Source organism: Meira miltonrushii (assembly GCF_003144205.1).
Source record: "Meira miltonrushii strain MCA 3882 unplaced genomic scaffold FA14scaffold_3, whole genome shotgun sequence".
NCBI classification, from domain to species: domain Eukaryota; kingdom Fungi; phylum Basidiomycota; class Exobasidiomycetes; order Exobasidiales; family Brachybasidiaceae; genus Meira; species Meira miltonrushii.
This window is the reverse complement of record NW_020289945.1, coordinates 500107-523521: the sequence shown is the minus strand read 5'-3', so window position 1 is coordinate 523521 and position 23415 is coordinate 500107. Positions and strand designations below refer to the sequence as shown.

The 23415-nt window shown below is 42.7% G+C and overlaps 12 protein-coding genes across 12 annotated transcripts; 5 read left to right on the top strand and 7 right to left on the bottom strand.

Moving 5' to 3' along the window:
* Window positions 1–29: 29 nt before the first annotated feature.
* On the bottom strand, window positions 30–2111 carry FA14DRAFT_125446 (uncharacterized protein; the record flags this gene model as incomplete). Its single annotated transcript, XM_025496706.1, has 1 exon — window positions 30–2111. The coding sequence occupies one exon, from the start codon at window positions 2109–2111 to the stop codon at window positions 30–32; it is 2082 nt and encodes a 693-aa protein (XP_025353651.1).
* A 773-nt stretch (window positions 2112–2884) lies between these two features.
* Window positions 2885–3346, bottom strand: FA14DRAFT_156043 (uncharacterized protein; the record flags this gene model as incomplete). Its single annotated transcript, XM_025497802.1, has 1 exon — window positions 2885–3346. The coding sequence occupies one exon, from the start codon at window positions 3344–3346 to the stop codon at window positions 2885–2887; it is 462 nt and encodes a 153-aa protein (XP_025353650.1).
* Window positions 3347–3560: 214 nt separating this feature from the next.
* Window positions 3561–4100, bottom strand: FA14DRAFT_180001 (uncharacterized protein; the record flags this gene model as incomplete). The annotated part of the gene is made up of 1 exon (XM_025500977.1): window positions 3561–4100. The coding sequence occupies one exon, from the start codon at window positions 4098–4100 to the stop codon at window positions 3561–3563; it is 540 nt and encodes a 179-aa protein (XP_025353649.1).
* A 286-nt stretch (window positions 4101–4386) lies between these two features.
* On the top strand, window positions 4387–5207 carry FA14DRAFT_185137 (uncharacterized protein; the record flags this gene model as incomplete). The annotated part of the gene is made up of 3 exons (XM_025501433.1): window positions 4387–4622; window positions 4682–4709; window positions 4768–5207. Coding segments are annotated over 3 exons (612 nt in total), but the record flags the coding sequence as incomplete, so codon positions are not given.
* Window positions 5208–7240: 2033 nt separating this feature from the next.
* On the bottom strand, window positions 7241–8068 carry FA14DRAFT_161244 (uncharacterized protein). Its single transcript, XM_025499027.1, has one exon. It carries the CDS (start codon window positions 7748–7750, stop codon window positions 7334–7336), a length of 417 nt encoding a protein of 138 aa, XP_025353647.1. The 5' UTR covers window positions 7751–8068; the 3' UTR covers window positions 7241–7333.
* Window positions 8069–8439: 371 nt separating this feature from the next.
* FA14DRAFT_161243 (uncharacterized protein) lies at window positions 8440–9109 on the top strand. The gene has a single exon (XM_025499026.1). The coding sequence runs from the start codon at window positions 8541–8543 to the stop codon at window positions 9036–9038; it is 498 nt and encodes a 165-aa protein (XP_025353646.1). The 5' UTR covers window positions 8440–8540; the 3' UTR covers window positions 9039–9109.
* A 269-nt stretch (window positions 9110–9378) lies between these two features.
* FA14DRAFT_135539 (putative 2-Nitropropane dioxygenase) lies at window positions 9379–10797 on the top strand. Its single transcript, XM_025497006.1, has 4 exons — window positions 9379–9605; window positions 9676–9952; window positions 10021–10299; window positions 10366–10797. Exons 1-4 carry the CDS (start codon window positions 9537–9539, stop codon window positions 10779–10781), a joined length of 1041 nt encoding a protein of 346 aa, XP_025353645.1. The 5' UTR covers window positions 9379–9536; the 3' UTR covers window positions 10782–10797.
* Window positions 10798–11119: 322 nt separating this feature from the next.
* Window positions 11120–14119, top strand: FA14DRAFT_179996 (uncharacterized protein; the record flags this gene model as incomplete). Its single annotated transcript, XM_025500976.1, has 2 exons — window positions 11120–11240; window positions 11310–14119. The coding sequence occupies 2 exons, from the start codon at window positions 11120–11122 to the stop codon at window positions 14117–14119; spliced, it is 2931 nt and encodes a 976-aa protein (XP_025353644.1).
* On the bottom strand, window positions 13943–15467 carry FA14DRAFT_161241 (Clavaminate synthase-like protein). The gene has a single exon (XM_025499025.1). The coding sequence runs from the start codon at window positions 15438–15440 to the stop codon at window positions 14199–14201; it is 1242 nt and encodes a 413-aa protein (XP_025353643.1). The 5' UTR covers window positions 15441–15467; the 3' UTR covers window positions 13943–14198.
* Window positions 15468–15637: 170 nt separating this feature from the next.
* FA14DRAFT_190502 (uncharacterized protein) lies at window positions 15638–17016 on the bottom strand. The gene is made up of 2 exons (XM_025501796.1): window positions 15863–17016; window positions 15638–15789 (listed from the first exon to the last, which is right to left on the bottom strand). The coding sequence occupies exons 1-2, from the start codon at window positions 16979–16981 to the stop codon at window positions 15673–15675; spliced, it is 1236 nt and encodes a 411-aa protein (XP_025353642.1). The 5' UTR covers window positions 16982–17016; the 3' UTR covers window positions 15638–15672.
* Window positions 17017–17280: 264 nt separating this feature from the next.
* On the top strand, window positions 17281–20295 carry FA14DRAFT_168144 (uncharacterized protein; the record flags this gene model as incomplete). Its single annotated transcript, XM_025500130.1, has 2 exons — window positions 17281–18090; window positions 19567–20295. The coding sequence occupies 2 exons, from the start codon at window positions 17281–17283 to the stop codon at window positions 20293–20295; spliced, it is 1539 nt and encodes a 512-aa protein (XP_025353641.1).
* A 53-nt stretch (window positions 20296–20348) lies between these two features.
* Window positions 20349–23331, bottom strand: FA14DRAFT_61162 (AMP deaminase). Its single transcript, XM_025502561.1, has 2 exons — window positions 22943–23331; window positions 20349–22867 (listed from the first exon to the last, which is right to left on the bottom strand). Exons 1-2 carry the CDS (start codon window positions 23198–23200, stop codon window positions 20402–20404), a joined length of 2724 nt encoding a protein of 907 aa, XP_025353640.1. The 5' UTR covers window positions 23201–23331; the 3' UTR covers window positions 20349–20401.
* Between the last annotated feature and the right edge of the window lie 84 nt (window positions 23332–23415).

Genomic DNA, 23415 nt, shown 5'->3' with positions numbered 1-23415 from the left:
TGAGAAGAGAGCGAGAAAACGAAGCAATTTTATTGCATTTCAAAAATCTTTGGAGTATCCCATGCTTCAGGTCCTTCTTTGCTGGGTTCTTTACCGGATTCCTTCTTTGCTTTTTCCGAATCACCAAAAACTTTTGCACGGGTTTTGAAGTACGTAAGTCCATCTTCGCCGCCATATTGCCATTCAGGCTTTTCACCTTTAACTTCATGGAACCAACGTGGTTTATTGTTCTTGCTTGATTTTCTACGTTCACGTTGTTGACCTTCAAGCTTTTGTTTAAGTTCTTCTGCTTTGTCAACGTCACCTTCTTCGAACGCACGTTGATCGGGTCGTAAACGTGTGTCGGTTGGAGGTAATTTACCTTCGATATCCTTTGTGATCTCATTGAGAGACATGGCGAAATAGGTGAAACCGTAATACTTTTCAGCATTGTCGGGCATATCGTTTGCTTCCCATAATTGTTGGTAATTTTCAGAATCCTTTTGAATGGCAAGATTGTCACTCCATTTACCCTTCAAAGCGGTCACCTTCTTTCCATCTTCGTCATAGACTGAACCAATGACTTGGTTTCTGGAAGCAGAGCTGCCCCACATATTACCTTCCTTGAATTCAATCACAGCCTTCTGTCCAGTCTCCTCGTTGGTGACTGTAAGTTCACCGACATGCTCGAGGTATTTATTACCAGCCAAAAGGTTTCTCATGAAGGACGATGGCTTCTCAATGGTGAATGCATCTCCGTCATCAAATTCAACACGAAGAGTACCTTCCGGAATCAATTCGAGAGATTTACCCCAGAATTTATTCTTGACCGAACTCCAACCGTCAGCTTTCCATCCTTTACCTTCGGCGTGGTATGCCATAACAGGAGGATGATGCAGTACCTTTTCGGCAATGAAGCGTAATTGACGATCTTCACGAACGCATTCAAACGTTTCACCTAGCAAAGGATTGAAAGGCTTACGACTTGCACGTAATTTTGTGGATGCATAACTGCTCACAGCGAATGCTGCTACCAAGCATATCCTTCCAACCCAATCACCTTTTGCTCTTGAAGCTCTTTCGAGTAAATCAGGAGCATATTCGTATTCTTCAGCAATTGCTTGCAAGAGTGAAAGTGGACAATTGAACGAAACAGGGAAAGAGACTGTAGAAAGATCTTTTCCGACATTCTTTTTCAGCATTGAAAAGAGTGAAACTTCATCACCTGAAACAGGTGCAGGCAATTGATGACGATATCCGATCTTTGGACCACCAGCACCTTCTGAAGGAGATTCACCTGAGATCGGCTTGCCGTCATCTTCACCACTTTCATCATCGTCATCGTCTTCATCTTCGGCTCCGCTGCTTTCTTCGCGACTGCTTTCGCCGCCGTCCACTAAGCCATCGCCGCCCATTGAGGCATCCGCATCGAAGAACGTAGCTTCATCGTTTGAAGTATGGAAGCTGCTGATGCTCATTCTGTGACCGGTTGTACGGGATTGAATACTGCTCATCGTTCCATGTGGGATGTCGCTTGCAGGAATTTTGCTTTCGAGTGCGTGTTGCAGATTACCATGTTCAGCCGAAAGAGAATCGAGCAAGGTTGACAATTGCGCCAAAGGCGAATCTTCTGCACTTTTACCTGGAATGAGACTCATTAGGTAATTTTGATCAACTTTATCACGTTGCATCTGCTTGACTTTATCAGAGATTGCTGTGATCAAACTACCAACAGTTCTTGAAGATGCAAATAAATGGGAAAGATCAACCGGTTCTAAATCATTACCGTTTTGAGAGGATATATAAATACGTCTTTTTGCCCCTTCTGCGCTTTCAGGGATGAAAGATTTTAATTGATCACGCCAAGTATCAAAATCGGTGGCCCCTAGCATTTTGATATGAAAGACGGATGAACCGCTGTCAACGTGTAAAGTGCCATGACGTTTACTTGTTGTTACACTGGCATGCGGAATTGCGATTGAATCACGAGTTAGTTTATCAGGACCTGTTGCGTATGTTAAGATTCCATCCCTTGTTAAAACGAGAAAGCGTTTTGCATAACCCTGCATCTTTTTACGCTTCTTCTTGAGTACCCATCCTGAATGCAGAACGTCCAAGTCCTTCACTTTCATATGACGAGCATATTCTTGTTCTTCTCGTTTACGTGCTGGCATTGCGTGGTAATGATGACCAGTCTCTATATGGAGATGGGGATGAGAGAAGAAGTAAGAGTGACTTCGAGTGTCCTTTTGTTGGTGTACCAGTAGAAAGGATCGTATGTAGTCTGTTTTGAGTTGAATGAATGCAGAAGAGTCTTGCCAGTGATTACAGTTCAAATGCTCCGCGTTTCACTTTTAGTCAATCGGCTGAATCACTTTCCGGGCACAAGAACAGTTAAACAGTTAAGCATATCATTAGCGTGTGTGTGTGGGCATTTCTTCCCTTTAGCCTCTGCTGCTTAATCTTCCTCGCCTTTTGAACTCTCAGGAGTGGGGTAGAAGGGAATTCTCCACTTTTTCAACCAATACAGTCAGTCAGAGACATGCTTACTCTCTCTTCGATGGTAAGCTCGTGTGAATAAATTATAGTAGCATCATTTCTTCCCATCCTAAAAGGGTTTTAAAGATCTACTAAGATCATCCCGTTTTAGTCATAATGTGGGGACTTAAGGGCCTTATTCTCTCTCCACTCTTTCACACATACGCTATACTTCTTATGGCTTTTTTGTCTTTAGGTTCGGCCTCGGGCATACGCGTTGTTACTTCTTAACTTTAAAGCCAGAGCATCCCTTAACCAATCATCATATCGGCGATCAAAAGCAGGTACAAATGTAAAATCTACACAGCTTCAATAAACAGTAAGGATAAAGAGGTACATGTAAGAAATATAGCTGGACTACTGTATTTCAACCATTAAAGCTGCTTTCTCCTGTCTTTGCATGACGAACAAGTGTACGACGAATTTGATCGTTAGTAAATTGATCCATTTTCTTTTCTGCTTTAATTTCAGCATTCTTGAATCTTCTTTCTTGGTTTTTGCTCGCTGAAGTATGATCAGTTTGGCGGTTTTGCATAACATGAGAAATTTTATCCTTTTGCTTTTTGATATTATCTTCCAATTGATCAGCTAATTTGACATTAAGATTACCATCTTTACGATGCATGAGGTCATCCCACTTTACATCATTTCGATTCCACTTTTTCACAGAATTACGAAGGACCTTTGTTGCTTCTTTCTTTGTATAGTTTGGTTGTGAAGATGATGCTTCATCAGGAGAAGAAAGAGCAGAGGGTGATGGCGGCGGCGAGGAAGCGATGCTCAAAGCCGATAAGGAAAGCAGAAGAATGGATAATTTGATGATACTCATGATCGCTGCAGCAAATGATGGGATGAGAATGAGATCATCTGGTGTCTTAAATAGACTTCGACCTCTTTCGGAGTCATGAAGTAACACTGCTTGTTTTATACTTTTGGAGGCAGTGCGAGCGGTGTATCTTACATAATGTGTACACATTAATTCAACAAGGCATTGCTGATCAAACAAAGGCAGTGCCGAACAAACAAAGGCAATGCTGATCACATCAATGCCATGAGTCATCTGAAGAGTATCCTTCCAGTCCATTATCGATGATGTGTTGTTGAACATCATGGCGTTCATTACCTTTTATCCTTCTTTGTTCCTGCTCAGGGAATTTTTTGATTTTCTTATTGGCTTGGTTGATTTCATGATTCAAAGTTTTCGTCGTTTTCGGACTGCTCGGTCCTACTTCTGTGTTTCTGTTCAAAACACCCTCCAAAGTCTGCTTGTGTTTCCCAATTGCCACATGATGTTGATGTGCTTTTTGTCGATTTTTTGCCCGTGATCCAGAACAACAGAAAGCTTGAGCGAAATTTGCTTTATCGGTACGGTGTAACCAACCCTTTTCATGTCGTTCCATTGACTTTCTTGTGCTTCGGAGCGCTTCGGCATGATCTTTTGCTGTATAAGAATTGGTATCGAGATGCTGACCCAATGTCCTTGATGAGCGTGGAGAATCAAGATTTTGTTGAGGTTGAGGTGATGAAGCAGAGACGCTTGAAAGACAAGCAATTAGTAAGATGGATAGCTGCACCAATTGCATGTTGTCGTTGTAGAAAGTGCGGTAGAGTTTGATACCTTCACAACGTGTACTTACAAACATGCGTTTGTGATTGGGGCATTCCGAAGCATCGCCTTTGTGTAACAACACTTGTGAGTAGCTCAAAATACGGATTGTGTATATACAACTTGAAAAGTCAAGTGTAACACAAACTCTTCTTGTCTCCCTTGCGCAATCTACCCTACTTTCAACAGTGATGATGGCGAACTTTCCAAGCATCATTGTGTGGATCAGTTTTATTATTTATTTCTTTTCTACTGTTATAGCACGTAGCTTGTGGCAAATTGCGTCGACAGGTCATTCTGATGATACTATCCTGAGTAAAAGAGCCCATGGACAAGATGAAAGGCCATCAGAGAGAGCCAATATTCAAACGACTGAAGTTTCACCTAAGAAGAAAAGCGGACCGAAAAGGAAGATGGATAATGCAAACGAAAAGACGCAGCGAGTGCGTGAGAAAGCAAGGAATTGGTACCACAGAATTTCGCAAAAAGGACTTAAAGAGTAAGTCGAAAATTTGAAAACTCCCAACACAAGCTGACAACTTTTTTTAAAAAAAAAAGAGCTAAAGGAAAAGTATCACCAGAAACCGTGAGTTGATGACATCAAGCTTTCCCTTACGTTATCTGACCCGATTCACTCTTTCTAGTATGAAAGATTAAGAGATGCTGGAGAATATCGAAATGCAAGGGTACGAGTATATCAAAAAGCACAACGCAAAGCACGTAAGGAACGATTGGCGACAGGCAAGGCAAATGCAGCGGATTTACGTGCGGTAGCAAAAGCGAGAGAATACGCAGATTTACGAGCGTTGAAAAGGCGTAAAAAGAATATAGAACAACCTGAGCCTCTTTTGACAGATTCACAACAATCGGCCTTACAGATGGACCTCGGACGTGCGAATAGAATTGCACTTGAACAAATTCCAACGACATTCCAACCACACAAGCAAGCTAATAAAGATATGCAAAAGTCTAGTCCAGATAGAGAACAATGAAGCAAACGGTTACATTCACTGATCAGACATTGAATATGGTAGTAGCAATTCATAGCATCGACATGAGAAAGAAAAAAGAAAATGTATGCGAGTCATTGTAGTCAACAAAAACAACATTTATGAGTCCTTCTGATGACACATTTGTGAACGGGGCATTGAGAAACATCGCCTTTGTGTGACAGCCCTTGTGAGTAGCTCAAAATGCGGATTGTGTATATACAAGTTGAAAAGTCAAATGCAACACAAACTCTTCTTTTCTCCCTTGCACACTCTACCCTATTTTCATTAGTGATGATGGCGAACTTTCTAAGCATCATTATCTTTTCCACTGTTATAGCATTTAGCTTGTGGCAAACTACGTCGACAAATCATTCTGATGACACTATCCTGAGTAAAAGAGCCTATGGACAAGATGAAAGGCCATTAGAGAGAGCCAATATTCCAACGACTGAAGTTTTACCTAAAAAGAAAACCGGACTAAAAAGGAAGATGGATTATGTAAACGAAGAGACGCAACGAGTGCGTGAGAGAGCAAAACGGCTTGACAGAATTTCGTAAAAAGGATTTGAAGAGTAAGTCGAAGATTTGAAAACTCCAAACGTAAGCTGATAACTTTAAAAAAAAGAGCTAAAGGAACAATATCACTAGAAACCGTGAGTAAATGACATCAAGCTTTCCTCTACGTTATCTGACCCGATTCGCTCTTTCTAGTACGAAAGATTAAGAGAAGCTGGAGAATCTCGAAGAGTAAAGGATCGGGTTTACCAAAAAGCATAATACAAAGCACGTAAGGAACGATTGGCGATAGGTAAGGTAAATATAGCGGATTTACATGCGGTAGTAAAAGCGAGGGAATACGAAAATTTATGAGCGTTGAAAAAGCATGAAAAGATGACAGAATAACAACAGCCTCCTTTGATAGAATCACAATAATTGGAATTACAGATGGACCTCGGACGTGCGAATAGAATTGCACTTGAATAAATCCTAATGACATTTCAACCACACAAGCAAGCTAATAAAGATATGCAAAAGTCTAGTCCAGATAGAGAACAATGAAGCAAACGGTTACATTCATTGAACAGACATTGAATATGGTAGTAGCAATGCATATACAAAAATGAATAAGAGGTCGACATTAGAAAAAAAAGGAAAATGTATGCGAGTCATTGTAGTCAACAAAAACAACATTTGTGTGTCCTTCTAATGACACATTTGTGAACGGGGCATTGAGAAACATAACCTTTGTGTATTAGCTCTTAATAAAGATTGAAGCTTAGGTCGCAAATTGCATAGAACCGGGCTGAAAGCATCAATACTAGCACAGATTTCCCATGTCTACCACATTCTACCTTTTCGTAAGAATGGTACGCTTCCCATACATCATCTTTTGGATGACTTCCCTCTTTTGCTTGTTTACTGTCGCTTTGTCACGTAGCTTGTGGCAAATTGGGTTGACAGATCGTTCTAGTGACATAATCTTGAGTAGAAGGGCCCATGAGCAAGCTGAAGGACCATCACAACAGAATATTATACAATCCACTGAAGCCGCAGCTAGACAGAGACCTGGAGCAAGAAAAAGAACGCAGAAAGAGCGTGAAACAGCACGAAAATGGCTTCATAGTATAACACAGAAAGCACTGAAAGAGTGAGTAGATAGTGAGACTAGATGCGAGTAGGTACTTACAATTTTCCACAAACAGAAACAAAGGTAGTTTATCACCTGAAACTATGAGTATGTGTTATCAGCCTTCCTTTGCTTTTGCTGACTCTATCCAATCTTTCCAGTATGCCAGATTAAAAGATGCTGGAGATTATCGAAGAGCAAGGCATCGAATCTATCAAAAAGAAGCACGCATGGCACGTAAGGAAAGATTGGCAGCAGGAAAGCCTACTGCGTAAGATTTACGTGTGGTAGCCAGAGAAAAGAGGTTCAACGAATCACGACGGAAAAAGAAAGAAATTGAAAAGGAACAAGAAGAATCTTTGACCCCATCACAACGTCTAGGCTTGAAGTTTGACCTTGGTCGTGCGAATAGAGCTGCACTTGAACAGATACCAATGACGTTTCAACCACACAAACAGGCTGATAAGGATGTGCAAAAGTCTGACACAGATAAGAAACATTGAAACTTGCCGTAGTATTGATAGATCAGACATTGAGTGTAGTAGTAGATATTCATATTCTAAAAGTATTGATAAGAACCAAAAGCAAAAATCATCGGCCGAAAAGCACATCGTCACTGTCGTAGTCATAGTGTGATTGTGGATGTGCACCACGATTGATCCTCTCTTGTTTGAGATGATCCTTTATAACTGCATTACGATGTTGTTCTTGTCTAGGAAATTGATCAAGTCTTTTTTTAGCCCATTTGACTTCATGATCTAAACTTTTTTGAACTTTTTTATCTTTTGCAGGTCCAAAATCATCTCTGGCCAACGTTGTCTCTAATTCAGTCTTGTGCTCTCGGAGATTTTTACGATGAACATCTGCTCTTCCAGTATGATGACGAAAATGGCCACCATTTCCAAATAAGCAAAAAGCTTGTGAACAGCCAGCAAGTGCCGTTCTGTCACTATGTTTTCTGCCTTTCCATTCCTTTTCTGGCACTTCTAAGAGCTTGTGCGTGGTCATGAGCAGTATAAGTTTGACTGGAACTTGAGCCAACGACTTGCTTAGGAGAAGAGCGAGGAGACTCTGGCTTGTTAGTAGCGCAATATACACTACCAATCAGGAGTGCATTCAAGAAGATCAAAATGTATGAGAAGCGCATCTTCGGTACTACTATAGAGCAATGCTTTTTCTGGTGGGAGACAAGATTCTACAACCATATCTGAATTATATACCTTTCAAATCATCAGACTTTGTCCATCAACAACGGGGCGATCCGTGTATTTCTTGACCGCCCCATCGCCAAGTGAGCATGCAACTGTACACGGGTCTGAATGGTAGTGAGTGTCGAATATATGCATTGTCATGTTTAGTAATCGCGTGCGTACAAGGGGGCGAATTTTTGGTGGAGGTTTTTTACGCTAATCAAAAGAGAAACAAGAAGATCTCTTCATTACGATCACTTCATCAAATAAGTAACTAAAACAAGTCATGGGAGGATCATCATCAAAGCCAGCAAGAAAGTTGGTAAAAGAAGCTGCATCATCGACACCTTTACGTCAGACTGGAGGTGCTTCAGCTTCTAGACCAGCACAAACGGCAGGGCCAGCATCAGCTCCCAATACACAGCGAAAGGCGACATATGGGGATCGACAGGAAGGCACTCATCAAATGCGATCTGATGAGCCACTAAATACAACAGGTCTACGTGGAGCTGAAGCTAGTGAGACAAAATCACAAGGTGAGTAAAGGTAAAGGTTGAAGTGAGTGGAGAATGTGTTGGCTGACATTGCTCCCTTTGTATTTAGCTGTTATGGATGATGCAAGAGATCCTCATCTGATGGCAAATCTGCAAAAGCTAGGCCAAGTACAAGTACCACGTGGAAAAGTGCACTTCCAGCCTCAAAATCCCATGTTGAACATTCTATCTGCCAGACAAAAGGATAGCGATCTAGAGAGAGAAGCGAACGAAGCAGCCACAACAATCTCCTCTTCTGATGGACGAAAGGTGGAGGGACAAAATACTCTCAAAAATCGAATGCCAATTTCTACAATCGTTGCTTTGTTAGACGCACGAAAGGAGTGTAAAACACAGGCAGACTTGAAAGAAGTGGCAAGAGGATTTGATATTGATGTTGAATTGATGGAACAGTTGGCTCGGTATGTCAATGCGCCTAGTGTTGATGCCGCCGATCGATTAAAGCAACAGAACCAAGGAATGCGAGTTGAAGATGGAGATGATGCATTGGAAAGAATAGAAGCAATTTGGACTGAACCAACTCTTGAATCTGCTAAAAGGATTAAGGCATAGGACTTTTAACTGCGAAGATGTACTAGTACTGTTTCCCCAGAGCAATGAATATCTGTATAACCTTCCCGAGATTAGACTTCTATTCGACCTTACTCCAAAGATGGTCTTTTGTTCATCAGCCTTTCTTTAAACCGGCTGCATAAATGTTCCGGTTTGGCATATTTGGCGGCGTGCAGGCTGATTGCGTTTAAACATTATGTATTGTAGGCGTGTTGCACACACTGCACTGCGTTTTTGCCTTTTCTGCATTCAACCCGGGGGCCCGGTTTATCCAAGGCCGGGCAAGTGCTATACTTAAAAGTGACAGTTTGATTTGATTGACTCCTCTCTTCATCCTCCTCTCTTCATTGGCTTACCATTCTACAGAATCGGCATTTTGCTCCCCGCATTCCATTCTCGAATAGCCGGAACAGAATCCATAAAAGAAGACACACATCTTTCGACTCGCTAGAAGCATCCCTCCTCCTTTCAACCACATCCATACAAACAACATTCAAAATGGTTCTCGTCACTGAATTGACTACAAAATTAGGCTTGACTGTACCCGTCGTACAAGGTGGTATGCAGGTGAGTAAGAGACGTGTCAATGGAATGTTTCGATTGCCATCATGCTAACATCTTCTCTTCATACAAACAGTGGGTCGGTACTCCACCTCTTGCAAGTGCTGTCAGCAACGCAGGCGGTCTTGGTATCCTAACAGCATTAACGCAACCTTCACCTGATGCATTACGCAAAGCAATTCAAAAGACCCGAACGATGCTCAAACCTGAAGTTGCAAACAGATGTTCAAAATATGGTGCAATTGGCGTGAATATCACTTTGTTGCCTTCTATCAATCCACCAGATTATCCAGGTTACGCAAAAGCAGCCTTGGATGAGGGTATTCGTATTTTTGAAACTGCTGGAAATAATCGTGAGTGCGAAGGGTTTTTCTGAGAGTATGGGCAGGTGCTGATCATTTGTTCCTTGTTCCATCATCAGCCGGCCCTGTGATTAAGATCTTAAAGGAACATGGCGCATACGTTATCCATAAATGCACTACAATCCGTCACGCCAGAAGCGCACAAAAGATGGGCGTAGACATGCTTTCGATTGATGGTTTCGAATGCGCAGGTCACCCCGGTGAAGATGATATTGGAGGTTTGGTTTTGATGGCTCGTGCTGCTGAAGAACTCAAGATTCCCTTTATTGCTTCTGGTGGTATTGCCAATGGACAACAATTGGCTGCTTCATTAGCACTAGGTGCAGATGGTGCAAACAGTGAGTAAAAGCATGTGCTATGGCCTAGATCTAGTTCACTGACCATTCTACCCCCTCTCTCTTCAGTGGGCACTCGATTCATGTGCGTCAAAGAAGCTGAAATTCATGACAATGTGAAAGAAGTGATGGTAAAGAGCGACGAAAGGGATACGATTCACATCTTCCGTACGCTGCGCAACACTGCACGAGTATACAAGAACAAGGTAGCTGTTGAAGTTGTTGAAAAGGAAAAAGCAGGATGCAAATTTGAAGATATTCGTCATTTAGTATCAGGAGAACGTGGTCGTCAAGTCTATGTTAATGGAGATATTGATGCGGGCATTTGGACTTGCGGTATTTCTGTTGGTTTGATTCATGACGTTCCTACTTGTGATGAACTTGTTCAACGTGTTGGAAAAGAAGCAGAAGATTATATTCATAAATTGGCAAGCTTGAGCGCAAACAAATCAAGCAATCAATCCGGCCGTGAAGCCAGACTATAGACGGTGCAAAAAAAGCAGAAAATTGATAGATTATTTTCCTTACTATTTATTTTGATCATCGTCTTGTGTATTTCTTAATTCGATCGCCATCCCAAATGAGGGGATTACTCCTAATAATTGGAAGATCAAATCAAAAAGAGAGGAGGAATGGCTTGGAAAGATGGCTTGTGCGTTTTTGTTAAAATTCCTAGGCCTACTTAAAGAAAAAAAGTTTCTCGCGTGAATTTATTGTTTATAAGCTTAAGCGCATAAGCTCAGTCGAAAGAAAACAAAGGCTCTTGTTTGCAATCATCTTTCTCATCATACACCCTCTGAGCTCTTGAATGGATCATAAAACCATGTCAAGGCAAGGAAAAGAAGGGCAAAATGATGGGGGACTGAAAGATAAACAGCAAAAGAGACCAATAATACGACAGTTAAGGGTACCAATACGATCAAATGTGACGGAAGAGTATAGAGGTAAGTGTTGCACACATGATAACGAAATGTGTGGAAATACTAACACATATGACCTCATTGGTATTACAGGCTTTATCCCTCTCCCGCATTCTGATATCATGGAAGAGGAAATCAGAACGTTGGATGCAGAAATCTTTTGGAACGACTATGTTAAGCGAAGGTGTCCAACTGTGATTAATGGACTGATAGACGATAATGGCTTCGATGGCGAAAGATGGAAGGATTTAAACTATCTAAGATCAATTGCTGGATCAACACAAGTCAAGATTGAACCTGTCGATCCCATCAATGATCGATTTGGAACGGGCGCTCAAAGAAGGATAGTTACGCTAAGTCAATTCTTAGATATGCTTCAAGATGAGAAGCAAGCTGGAAAGTGGTATATGACAACACAATACATAGACGATGAATCAGAAGAAGAAGAGATCAGCAATTCAACTTCCAGTGATTCAAGTCGTCAAGATGAAGCAAATAATCTCTTTCCCCGCTTGTCAAAAGATGGCACGATTGCTTCCTCCACTACAACCTCTCCGCCTACCAGCACAAGTCAAAAGCAGTCAGATTCGGATTCTCCTAGGATTCTTGAGGATGAAGAACTTCTTCCGGCACCCGACCTGGATTTCTCTTTACCTCCACCAACAGACGCCTTGGCACATTTGTTCCCACTTCCTACACCAAAATTACTTGGAGGATTGGTGTTGCAACAATGCAATCTTTGGCTCGGCAATGGAACTTCGGGTAAAAGTAGTGGTTTGCATCATGATTTCCATGATAACCTCTATATGGTATTGTCAGGCTGCAAGAGGTTCTTAATTTGGCCGCCAACCTGCCATCGTTGGTTAGAACCTACCGGAGATATTTTTCGCGTTCATTCAAATGGTTTGATCGAATATGATATCGCTGATGAGCCTCCTCTACGTGCTGATGGCTTGACGTCCCATGAAGCTGCTCTATGGCGAGTTCGTGCGAGAAAGAGAGTGTTGCTAGAAGCAGATGAAGCAGCAGCATCGCTAGCAGGCGAGGAGAAAGTCAAAAAGGCACTCCGGAAAGGCAAAGGAAAGCAAACGAAAGAACAAGAAGTTGCTCTGATACTACTACGGGAAGCTGAAATGCAAGAATTGATTATCAGAATGGACAACGAACGAAATTTAGAAGCGAACGGTAATGTAACTTCGTCTGACCTTTCTGATGATGAAATCGAAAGTGATTTCATGACAGATCGAAGTGATAGCTACGGTAATGGAAGCAAAGGTTTAAGTGATGACGAAAGCGATACTAGCCAAACGTTTGGAGCTCAACGTCAAAGTTTCGGCGATAAACAATTTGGCGGTGAAGGTTTTGATGTTTTCAAAGCTTTGCTTTCTTATACGCCAATGGAAGAAGGAGAAGATGATGATTCATTCGAAGAATCTGAAGGATCAATTGATGAAATTCAAGATGGTCAGCATCGAAGAAAGAGGAGAAGAGCAGGAAGCTTTTTGCATATTCCACCGGGCGGTTTACCTGGCGGCCTTCGTGGATCGTTACGCGATCCTGATGGAAGGTATGATAGTGACATCAGCGGCGATATTAGCGATTCGGATGAATTTATCATGGCTGCAATGGAAGATGACGGGCAGATGGGTCAAGAAGAGATCTTCAATTTGCCAATGGTACCCGTGATTGAAGGAGAATGGAGTGGGGAGGACGATGGGGAAGCGCTAGGAGGAAATGGTGCTGCTTTGCGCAGAGTCTTTCCTGGAAACGCATTTGAAGTGGTAAACAGCGAAGACGATGACGAGGAAGACAGCGATGAAGATGAGGATGAGGAGGAGAGCAGTGAGGAAGACAGCAACGAAGAGAAAGCCGTGGAGGTTGTTACCGATAACGATGATGTCCACAAGCTCCCATTTGCTCAGCTAGATGAGGTTAGCAGCGAGTCTTCAAAAGCCGGTGAGCCTGTAGAAGAAGATGAGGGATCTTCAGAAGGTGCTCTTATGGGAGAGGGAGAGGACGACTCGGAAGAAGATGAGGGAGCGCTGTTCGCAAAGCTTGCCAACGCAGAGGATGATGAGGACGAAGACGAAGATGAAGAGGAGGAGGACGATGACGACGAGGATGTCTGGCCAGAAGATGCAGAAGATGGAGAGTCTTTGCTTAATCAGCTTGCTGCTATGGAACAAAATAGTGCCCCACAAAATGGAGCAAAAGCCTTCTCTCCACCTACTGCAGCTGAAAAAGATGAAGACCCATCAAGTTTCAGTCGTATTGCCCCACAAGCATTGCATTGGTTCTTTGATGTGCCTAACGATCCGTCAAACAAAGATGAGATTGTATCAGATGATCCACCGCGCATTCCCGGTGGACCGACGCTTGTGCCACGGGAAAATTGTCCGGATCCATGGGAAATTCATCTCAAACCTGGTCAAATGCTTTATTTACCTGCAAGCTGGTATCATGAAGTGACTTCGTACTGTGATCCAAACGAAAAGGATGGAAATAACGTTCATATGGCTCTCAATTATTGGTTCCATCCGCCAACTGCTGTAGAAAGTAGGGAGGGGCTGTCAAAGCGAAAGCTTACTGCATTGAATCTTGACGGGACACCAAAAGTAGGCAAAGAAGCAAGAATGCAAGCAAAAGCACGTTCTTCAGGTAGCACGGATATTGATGAAAATGTTCCGTCTGCACGTCATCCTTACCTTGATAGGGAAGTATGGGATGAAATTCGAAGAGAGGTGAACAGAAGAGTTGACGAAATACGGAAAAGATCGGCAAAGAAAGCTGAAAGGGATGAAATCATCAGTGGGAAACGTAAAGCTGAATCTCCATCAATTGAGACAGGCGAAGAAGATACGACCGCACTTCCTCCCACGAAAAGATCACGCGGTGATGAATAAATTCCAATAGAAATCGAGATCTGTGACTTAATATGTATACAAGTGTAATATAGTACAAGAGCTGGCTAATCAGCTCGATTCAAGCTGTATAATTATATCTTTCAACCACATTTGGATGACTTCGAACGATACCTTTCCAAGCTTGGAAACCAAACACATCATCCTCCCGTCCCCATAGATCGCCTTTTGGAATATCTGTTACGACCGTATCCAAGCCTGCTTTCTTTCTTTCCTCTTGAGCTTTTTGCCAGATGGAAAGAACTTCTGGCGAAAGAGAATCAGAAGGGAGTGATTTGACGACCACATTCAAAGCAGGCGTACTAAAGTAGGCGACTGAATAACGATCGCCACTTGGCAGATTTGCCGAGTGTTCCGAATCTTCTGTATGAGACAGTACCCTATGTGCAGCAGCTGTGATTGCACCTCTGCTTACACGTTCGATCTGTTGACCAAAATTTACAATCATTGCGTTTGGATGATGATCGACGTCAATCCAATCGCCATTGTATGATTGAACTTGCAGTCCGCGATGTGGACTTGTGGCCAAGATTGTGATCCAGCCGCCATCTTTGTGTGCTCCAACACCTTGAGTGCTACCCTGTAAACGTTGAACGCCATCAATGTTTGCCGCACGCGGATAACGAATAGTTTTCATTCGTGCATATTTATGAGCGGTAGAAGATGTTTGATCTTCGGATTGTCCGGTAAGAAATTGTACCAAAGATCCTTTAGGTGCTCCCAATGCAGCCTCTAGTGCCTCTGTGAGAGAAAGTGAGATATTTTGACAAATATCAAGCCAACGCAAAACCAATTCACGGTGTCCTGGCAAGACTTCATCGGGCAAGAATTGATTAGGGCCGAGGAGATGTAAGAAAGGATATTGCTGTAAGAGTGAGTCATCCTGAACGCCTTGAGCATATTCTAGACCATAATCGATCTGATCACGATGATCTACCATACTTTGTGTACGTTCATCACCGAATTTTGAAAATCCTCTAAAATGAGGACTGTTTACGATTGAAATTCGTTGTCGAACATGTAAAGGCAAAGCAAAAAACTTTTCATTCAAATCAAAAATTCTTTTACGTAGGTTTCCTTGATCTAATGGAGTATTGAGAAGATAAAAGAATCCTAAGCCTGCACTTGCTTCACGTAATTGATGAACAAATGTACTTTTTGATGATTCTGTGGCGCTAGGTCCGATCCATTGACTGAAATCGAGTGTGAATGCGGAAGGAGCGGGAACACTTTCTCCCTTGGTGGATTTGGCGTGATGAGTACTGTTTGTACTTGTTTGATTGTCAATAGCAACAGGTGCCATGATTGATAGAATGGATGAGGTGATGATGGTGAGCAAGAAGAGAAGCTGGAATGATTGTGTTATATCCGATGCAAGTGCACTTTATCAGCCACTTTTCTCCACATTTTTTTGGTAGCCCAGCGCCGGCGCTAATTCTGTCAATCAAGCACGCAATCCTAAACTCAATTGCCGTACGGAGGGGCCGAGATTAAAATGAAGAATGTTGGATTTAGTGGTACTCTTTCTTCTACATTTATCTACAGATGACAATATTACCAGCACCCTCTTTTTTGCTCAAGATTCTTAATTCTGTCTGATCTGCTTCGATCACAGTTCCATCTATGCATGTTCGACGAGCATTTGCGTCTTTCTGCATTTATTGAAAATAAAGGGAATAAGTCAATATCATATTCATGGAGCGGGTACCTCCAATTGCAACTCACAGGTGTCCACGTATATCCTCCGCATCTATAATATTCAATCACAGCTGGTCCTGCTCCCTTTTCTTCGATTCCGTCTTGATCATTGTCATCCTCTTTGTATGTCAGCTCAACGTGTTTACCTTCCTGATACATCAATCCTGAAATTTTCACTAGATTTGTTTTGCCAACCTCTTCTCGTTTATCTTGACTTTGTGATCCTAGCCAAAAATCTTGTCCTGCATCTTGAGATTTGGCTAACCGAGGAGATTGCAATGGTCTGTATATCACAATATCCACAGCATCACTCGGTCTGCTTAGCTGGGCATTGTCTGATACTGGACCAGAAAAAGGCGCAGGAACAAAAGCTGGCTCTAATCGATCCGTCGTGACAGCAGCAAAATATAGTATCAAGTCTTCTATTTGTCCTTCTTTGCTGTCGATGTCAATAAATTTGCCAATTTGGGGATCATACCGTTGAAGCTTACCATTCGCCAATGGCTTGAGTTCGATAGAAGCGGGAACCCAAACGGACATGTTCTTGCCAAAAGCGACTTTGAATCTTTCGATGCCAGGGTATTGATCACGTAATGATTCAGAGTCGGCAAGAATTGAGGCGTGTAGCGCATGTGAGGTGATCAAATGAGCAACGAAGTTTTTGTCTTGCTCTTTCGACTTGGTTTGAACGAGAGATAGAGCTAGGGGGTAGGTCTCTGATTTGTTACCTTGTAGCAATGATCTCACGCTGCGTAATTTGTCATCTTGAAATGATTCTCCATACCTCTTAGCATACAGAGAAGCATATAGTGCATTGGCTGTTCCTGTAGGTACGATTGCAAGGCGTGCTGGATGTGCTCGTATTTCTCCTTCTTGATGAATGAGTCCATTTACAACTTCATGTGTAGTACCATCACCTCCCAACAAGATCAGATCGAGAGATTTATTATTATTGTTGCTGTTCAGGAGATCACGTATTATTTCTGTTGCATGTCCTTCCCGTTCAGTTTTGTATTCTTGGATTTGAGCTTCAGGTGAGTTTTGTTTGATGAACGGCAATACTTCTTCTTTGTAAATCTCTTCTGTCTTTTTTGCTCCACTAGCAGGATTGATGAGAATGTGAAGTATTTTGCCGTTTGCACTCATCTTAATGGAATGACTGATGGTTGTTACGATTGAGTGTGGTGAAGGTGCTGAGCAATTCATTCCTTCATGCAAGTCTTTCTTATCTCCGAAAGAAGAAAAGCTTAAAATCTGTAAAAGTGTAAGAGCAACACACGCATTACGCGTTTTAAATTGGCGTGTTTTAGAACAACACTTTCTGCATAATTGTAACATTTGCTTCTTACACCTTTCTCTCTTACTCACATCATCACTCTTATATTTATTATTTATCGTGCAAGTGAACGTAAAAGTATGCTCCTTGCATCATTGTCATGAACATGATGGAAGAAGCAGGTGGAGGCGCTGCCCATCCATCTTCACCACGATCATCCATCCAGGCGATCAAGAGAGGGGATGTTCATAGGATCACAAGTGGACAAGTTGTATTGGACATCCAATCTGCCGTTAAGGAATTGATTGAAAATGCACTGGACGCAGGTGCAACAGCGATTGAAGTTCGATTCAAGGAGTACGGAGCAGATTTGATCGAAGTGGCAGATAATGGGTCGGGCATTGAGTCATCAAATTATAATTCGCTGGCATTGAAACATCATACTTCCAAACTGCAAGATTTCGCTGATTTGATACGTGTCACAACATTTGGATTTCGCGGAGAAGCATTGAGCTCATTGTGTGAGCTGGCAAAAGTGCAATTCGTAACAGCTACTCAATCAGAAGATCCTGTCGGCACAATACTGGAAATGAACAGAGATGGAACGATTCAATCGCGCGATAGAAAGGTAGCACGTAAACGTGGTACCACAGTGAGCGTCTCCGACCTCTTTTATACCCTACCAGTCAGAAGGAAGGAGCTGGTCAAAAATGTCAAGCGTGAATTTGCTAAAGCTCAAGGCTTATTACAGGCATATGCTATCATTTCCTCTGGCGTTCGCTGGATTGTTAGCAATACGGTGAAGGGCAAGAAGAATACAATCATGACTATACCGGCATCTTCACCTACTACTCACCTTTCAGCAAATGTTACTGCTGTGTTCGGGCCAAAAGCCGCTCCGGATTTGGTGCCGTTGGATCTTCAATTGTCGCTCTCTTCCATACAGAGACGATCCGCAATTTCATCTAGGAGGCAATTGGTATACGACGAGGACGAAGATGAAATAGAAGGGTATGGATCAGAGCAACCTCTGCTGCGCGTATGTGGTCTGGTATCTCGACCAAGTATAGGTTGTGGAAGAACATCATCGGATCGTTGCTTTTTGTATGTGAACGGCCGTCCATGGGATTCGCCAAAGATTGTTCGTGCATTCAATGAAGTATATCGGCAATTTAATATTCAGCAATATCCTATGGTCATCGCAAATTTCATAGTACAAGGTGATCAATATGATGTCAATGTCAGCCCTGATAAACGAACATTATTCTTGCATAGAGAAGCCGAAATTCTCGAATGTCTAAAAGTTGAGCTCGAGGAGGCTTTCAATCCGTATCAATCAGTAATGCGTGTGAACGATCATACAAGCCAAAGTCCAAATACCGAAGTGCCGCCTAGAACAAGAGAGAAAGACCGTCACGATTCCGATGAGCCAAGCGAGAGCGCTACATGGTCAACGGTTAATGTTGCTGCATTTGCAAACGGGAGGCGAAGACGTAGCTCTTCTTCAAGTAATCCTGTGGAAGGGATTGTGGATGATTCAATGATCATACCAAAGCGAGCGCGAAGGAATGGTGATGCAGTGGATGAGCTTCCACCTTCCTCTAGCATACAGTCCACTGATGTTGAAATGTCTACAAGGAGCGCTAATGTGAATAGTAACTCCTCACGTTCTTCAGGCAGAAATGTGCATTCTACCTCATCGCCGACCAAACGTTCATCTGCTGGCTTACCAAAATCAATACTCACGCCAATCCAGAGGTCGACACAATCCAGAACCCAGCCGCCTAGACAGACTTTGCTCAATTTCAAATCTGATATTCGTTCATTCGCAGCACCACAAAGTGGTCCTGCAGATCAATTAGAGGATGAGGATCTGTCTCCGGAAGAAGAAGAGGAAACTCCAATGGAATGTGATGATATTTCTGATCAGGGTGCTGAAGTTCAGCCTTCGATTGAAGGCGATGTGCAAGATAGCGAAAACGGAGAAAAGGAAGAGATAATCATTCCTCCCTCGAAGAAGCATCGCGAGCATCCTCCAAATGACATTGATACATCGGAAGAAGAAGAGCAAGTGGAAAGCGAGGAAGACGGGAAAGATGTAAGTCTTTCTATCCCATCGAGTGCCGAGGCTCGGCTCGTTGAAACGCAATACGTTGATAATATCCAATCCGATGGCCCAGCAGCGCAGTCAGTCGATCACAGAGACATGAATGGTGACCTTGATGACCAGGTCGAAGGGAATGAGATATCTGAACACGATAGCGATCCTACAGATCTTGAGGAAAGTCAAAATTCTTCCACTGGAAAACAAGCAAGCGGTCGAATGGATGATAAAGGAGTCATACACATTTCTTTCGATTTGGATAAAATTGCCGATTCGCTTGCAACTTTAAAACCGCTTTCATCATCATCACATCACCAAGTAGATGCCCACTTCGAATCTACTGCACTGAAGGATGCGGCCATCGAACAAAGCGATCCTGCAACGGTTGATTCGATCTTGTCTCGTTTCATTGAGAAAACTGATTTTGTGAAGATGGAAGTTTTGGGTCAATTCAACTTAGGCTTCATTATTGCCCGAAGAAAGAAACGTGACGGCCAAGAAGATGATTTGATGATTATTGATCAACATGCAGCGGATGAGAAGTATAATTTTGAGAGATTAACAAACACGACAAAATTACAAACCCAAAGATTAATCGTCCCAAGAACGCTTCAACTTTCACCTTCGGACGAATTGACGGCAGTTGACCATAAAGAAGCATTATATGCACACGGCTTCCAGATTGAGATTGATGAAGAAGCGCTGCCTGGATCAAGGATTCGTTTGGTTGCTTTACCTATATCTCAACGTATCACTTTTGGCGTTGAAGATTTGGAAGAAGTTTTGCATAAGTTGGCAGATGAACAACCTAATTCTCAACGTGCTTTGTCTACCCGATGCAGTAAATGGAGAAATGTGCTCGCTTCAAGGGCCTGCAGATCATCAATCATGATCGGATCGGCCCTCAAAACCAGCAAGATGGAGACTGTGATCAGACATTTGAGCACGTTGGATCAACCGTGGAATTGTCCCCACGGTCGACCAACGATGCGTCATTTGTATGACCTCAACTCAAAGGGAGTATCGAAAGTAGCCAACGGTGGTTCAGGGTCTGCCATCGATTGGGCAAGCTTCGCATAAAATTATTTTGTACAATCATGTACCATTATTTGTACTATTTATACAACAAAGTCTAATCTATTTTACGTATGAACAACTTGCGCGATATTTCTCTGTGATAGGAACATTATTGGGCAGACCCTTTGTGCTTCCAAATCAAATCCAACTCTTCCTTCAATGTCTCTTGACGGAATCGTAGACGAATATCGGGCACGTTTGATTTAGCAACAACGTTACCATCCGGTCCACGTAGATAATACTTTGGACCTAACCAATGACGACATAGTTCTGTTTCGAAACCAGACTGCAAAACACTGTTCCTTGCCAATTCACACATATCGCTTGGACGAAGTTTGTAAATTTGTGTTGCGACACTGTATTCTTCCAACAAAGGTTCTTTGGACAAGTGGAATTGGAGAGGATCATCCGTACTGATGCTCACGTTCATTCCCACGCGCAAAAAGGCCGGGAAAGGATTGCGATCGTATGATAAGAATAATGCGTTATTACTCAAAGGTGACATTGCCATGCCCACTTGTTTGAGATAGTAGAGGTATTGCAATACCGGCACTTTGCGCAGCAGGATACCGTGAGAGATTGATTGTGCTGCCAAGAAACAAGATGCCATATGATCCGTATCACCTGCTTCTCCGGCGTGAGGGCGAAAGACAAAAGTGTTGAAACCACGCATTTGTCTCCAACGATTGACACTTGAAATATTGGCATACATGTAGTAGATCCAATAATTGTACGGAGGACTTTCGTTTACCGTCCAAAGGCGAGGAACGGGGAATTTACGATGAATTCTTCTTTCCGGTTTGCTCTCATCATCTACCATGTCAAAACCAATGACACGTTGAAGGAAGATGTGCAGTTTTGGGTGACTTTGAGGATTTTGCGTTACTTCAAAGAGAGGAACAAATACATTTTCGAGCAATTGTTGGAAACTTTCCAATGTGCCGTTCGCCTTGTACACATCGTATAGGCGCGGAACTTGAATCAACCAACGGACATTGTTACTGAACAGGTTGTTGTCAACCACCCAAGCAGCCAATTTGTCCCATTCTTCTTTGTTACGGCCGTAGATACTGATACGATATTCGGCAAATTGATATTTGCTTTGTTCCAAGTCGTTCATCAATTCACGTGTGATCTCAGCCAAGTAGCGACCTTTGATATGGTTGTCTGTCTTCAGGAAGATTTCACGCAATCTTGATTCTCCGATTGGATTGTATTTCAAATTGAATTTGTCAAACCGATGGAAAGAATCTTGATGGGCGTGCATGTCTAATGTGTCAATCGAGAGATCATAAGCAGTCAAATTGAGTGATTCAAATACTTGTTGAAGCGTCAAATGTTTGCCGTCACGATAAATCACAACATCGTCAGGGTATCGTTTGATCTTTGCTTTGATGAAACGCAAAAGATGCTTTTGGTTCATTGAGGCGCTGTGGTGAATGTGCGTATCGACCTTACGAACATTGTAGAAGTCACGATGTGGAACTCGTTTCATATCGGCCAATTCTTGATATTCATTCAGGAGAATGTACAGATTCCACTTTCCATCTAGATATTTCAATCGTCGCCACGCATATGACTTCGTTGGTCCATCGGAAATCACGGAGAGCAAATAGTCCAAGTCTTTGAAATATTCTGCAATGGTTGGAATCTTGAACATCGGCTTTTGAGCCTCTTCTTCGGACGCAAACACCTGAATCACACCGGAATCATCCATCTTCCAGAATGCCTTGTTGCCGTTGACCGTATGTTGGTCAGGAATACGAACATGTTGCATGTTAAAGACACCTGGCTGACTACCCGTGGCCTCTAGTAAAGCTTGTGCTTCATTTGCATTTGCAGGGCTGGCAGATGGAATAGCAGGAGGCAAAGGGTTCACGCTTGTAGGTCGAATGACAAAGCTGCTAGCGGGAGCAGGTTCAAATTTCTCCCAATGTGGTCTAGGAGGAGCAGGATAGACACGCCAAGGCTTTGGAGTCTTTTGATCGTCCTCTAAAGCACTTCCGTCTACTTTAATTTTGGATTTATCGGTGATGTCAGGTTTGCGTTTGCCGTTCTCTCTTGCCCATGTGTGACAATATTCAGCATCCCAATTTTTGGGGTTGTCCTGCCATTTGCCTTGTAAACTGATGTCCATGTATTTCTCACGTAACTCCAGACATTTTTGCAAATCCGAATAAAGCTTCTTCATTTCAGCAGTCAATTCTTCCCCAACGTTTTGTGAAGTAGGAAGAAGAGAGGCCATAATTGAATCATTTGCAGGCGTCATGGAAGCTGCTCCCATCTTTGCAACAGCAGCCGCCGCATCAGCAGGGGAGGAAGCAAATGATAAGCCTTTGGCATTGTGATGACTTTGAACGGCTGTGTCGTAGGATGTCTCTTCGCTGCTACTTGCTTCGACAAAATGTGATTGTTTTCGTTGGATGTTTCTTCTCATCTCGGCTTCTATGTCAGGATGGGTAGGTTGAGAGTCTAGTGAAGAAAGGGGTGATGATTGAGAGATACCATTGGGTTTTGTAGGTGAAGAAAGGCTGGCAACCTCTCCTCTTTGTTGAGCCCAGATTAATGAATCAGCCTACAAATGAGAAAAGATTATTGGTTAGCACAAACGTTCCGAATTATGCCTCACTGAATTCGGACTTGAACTTACCTCGTGCATTCTTTTCTCATCAAGTTCACTATAGTATGATTGTGCACTTCTTGAAATTGGCGGAGTTTGTAAGAAGGGCGTTATCCGCCCACTATCACTTAGAGGAGGAGAAGTGATTTGTGGTGAAGGCGATTCATCACGTTCAGCTGCTCGTAATTGATGAGCAGCCGCTGCCGAAGCTTTTGGTCTTCCTTTTCGTTCCCAGTCCATCTTGTTTGAATGATGGTATAAAGAGAAGAGATGCAAGAAGATAAGCATCTAAACTTTCATTTTGGAAGTAACACTTTTTTTTTGGGATTAAAAACAGTAAAAAGGCGCCGGCGCGTAAAAGCAGAGAATAAAGCTAATGCACACTGTAGGAACAAATACGGAGAATCGGTCGAATATCCGTTCGGGAAATTGTAGTGTGAAGGCGTTGACGGTAAGGATTGCTGCCACTACTAACGCCAATGAATGCCGATTAAAGTGGAACA

Coding starts and splice junctions, on each gene's coding strand:
- FA14DRAFT_161244 (XM_025499027.1), bottom strand. CDS start 7,750: ATGACCACGCACAAGCTCTTAGAAGTGCCAGAAAAGGAATGGAAAGGC.
- FA14DRAFT_161243 (XM_025499026.1), top strand. CDS start 8,541: ATGGATGATGCAAGAGATCCTCATCTGATGGCAAATCTGCAAAAGCTA.
- FA14DRAFT_135539 (XM_025497006.1), top strand. CDS start 9,537: ATGGTTCTCGTCACTGAATTGACTACAAAATTAGGCTTGACTGTACCC. Junction 9,606..9,675: donor TCGTACAAGGTGGTATGCAG/GTGAGTAAGAGA, acceptor TCATACAAACAG/TGGGTCGGTACTCCACCTCT. Junction 10,300..10,365: donor AGGTGCAGATGGTGCAAACA/GTGAGTAAAAGC, acceptor CTCTCTCTTCAG/TGGGCACTCGATTCATGTGC.
- FA14DRAFT_161241 (XM_025499025.1), bottom strand. CDS start 15,440: ATGGCACCTGTTGCTATTGACAATCAAACAAGTACAAACAGTACTCAT.
- FA14DRAFT_190502 (XM_025501796.1), bottom strand. CDS start 16,981: ATGAGTGCAAACGGCAAAATACTTCACATTCTCATCAATCCTGCTAGT. Junction 15,790..15,862: donor GAGGATATACGTGGACACCT/GTGAGTTGCAAT, acceptor CAATAAATGCAG/AAAGACGCAAATGCTCGTCG.
- FA14DRAFT_61162 (XM_025502561.1), bottom strand. CDS start 23,200: ATGCTTATCTTCTTGCATCTCTTCTCTTTATACCATCATTCAAACAAG. Junction 22,868..22,942: donor ATGAGAAAAGAATGCACGAG/GTAAGTTCAAGT, acceptor TCTCATTTGTAG/GCTGATTCATTAATCTGGGC.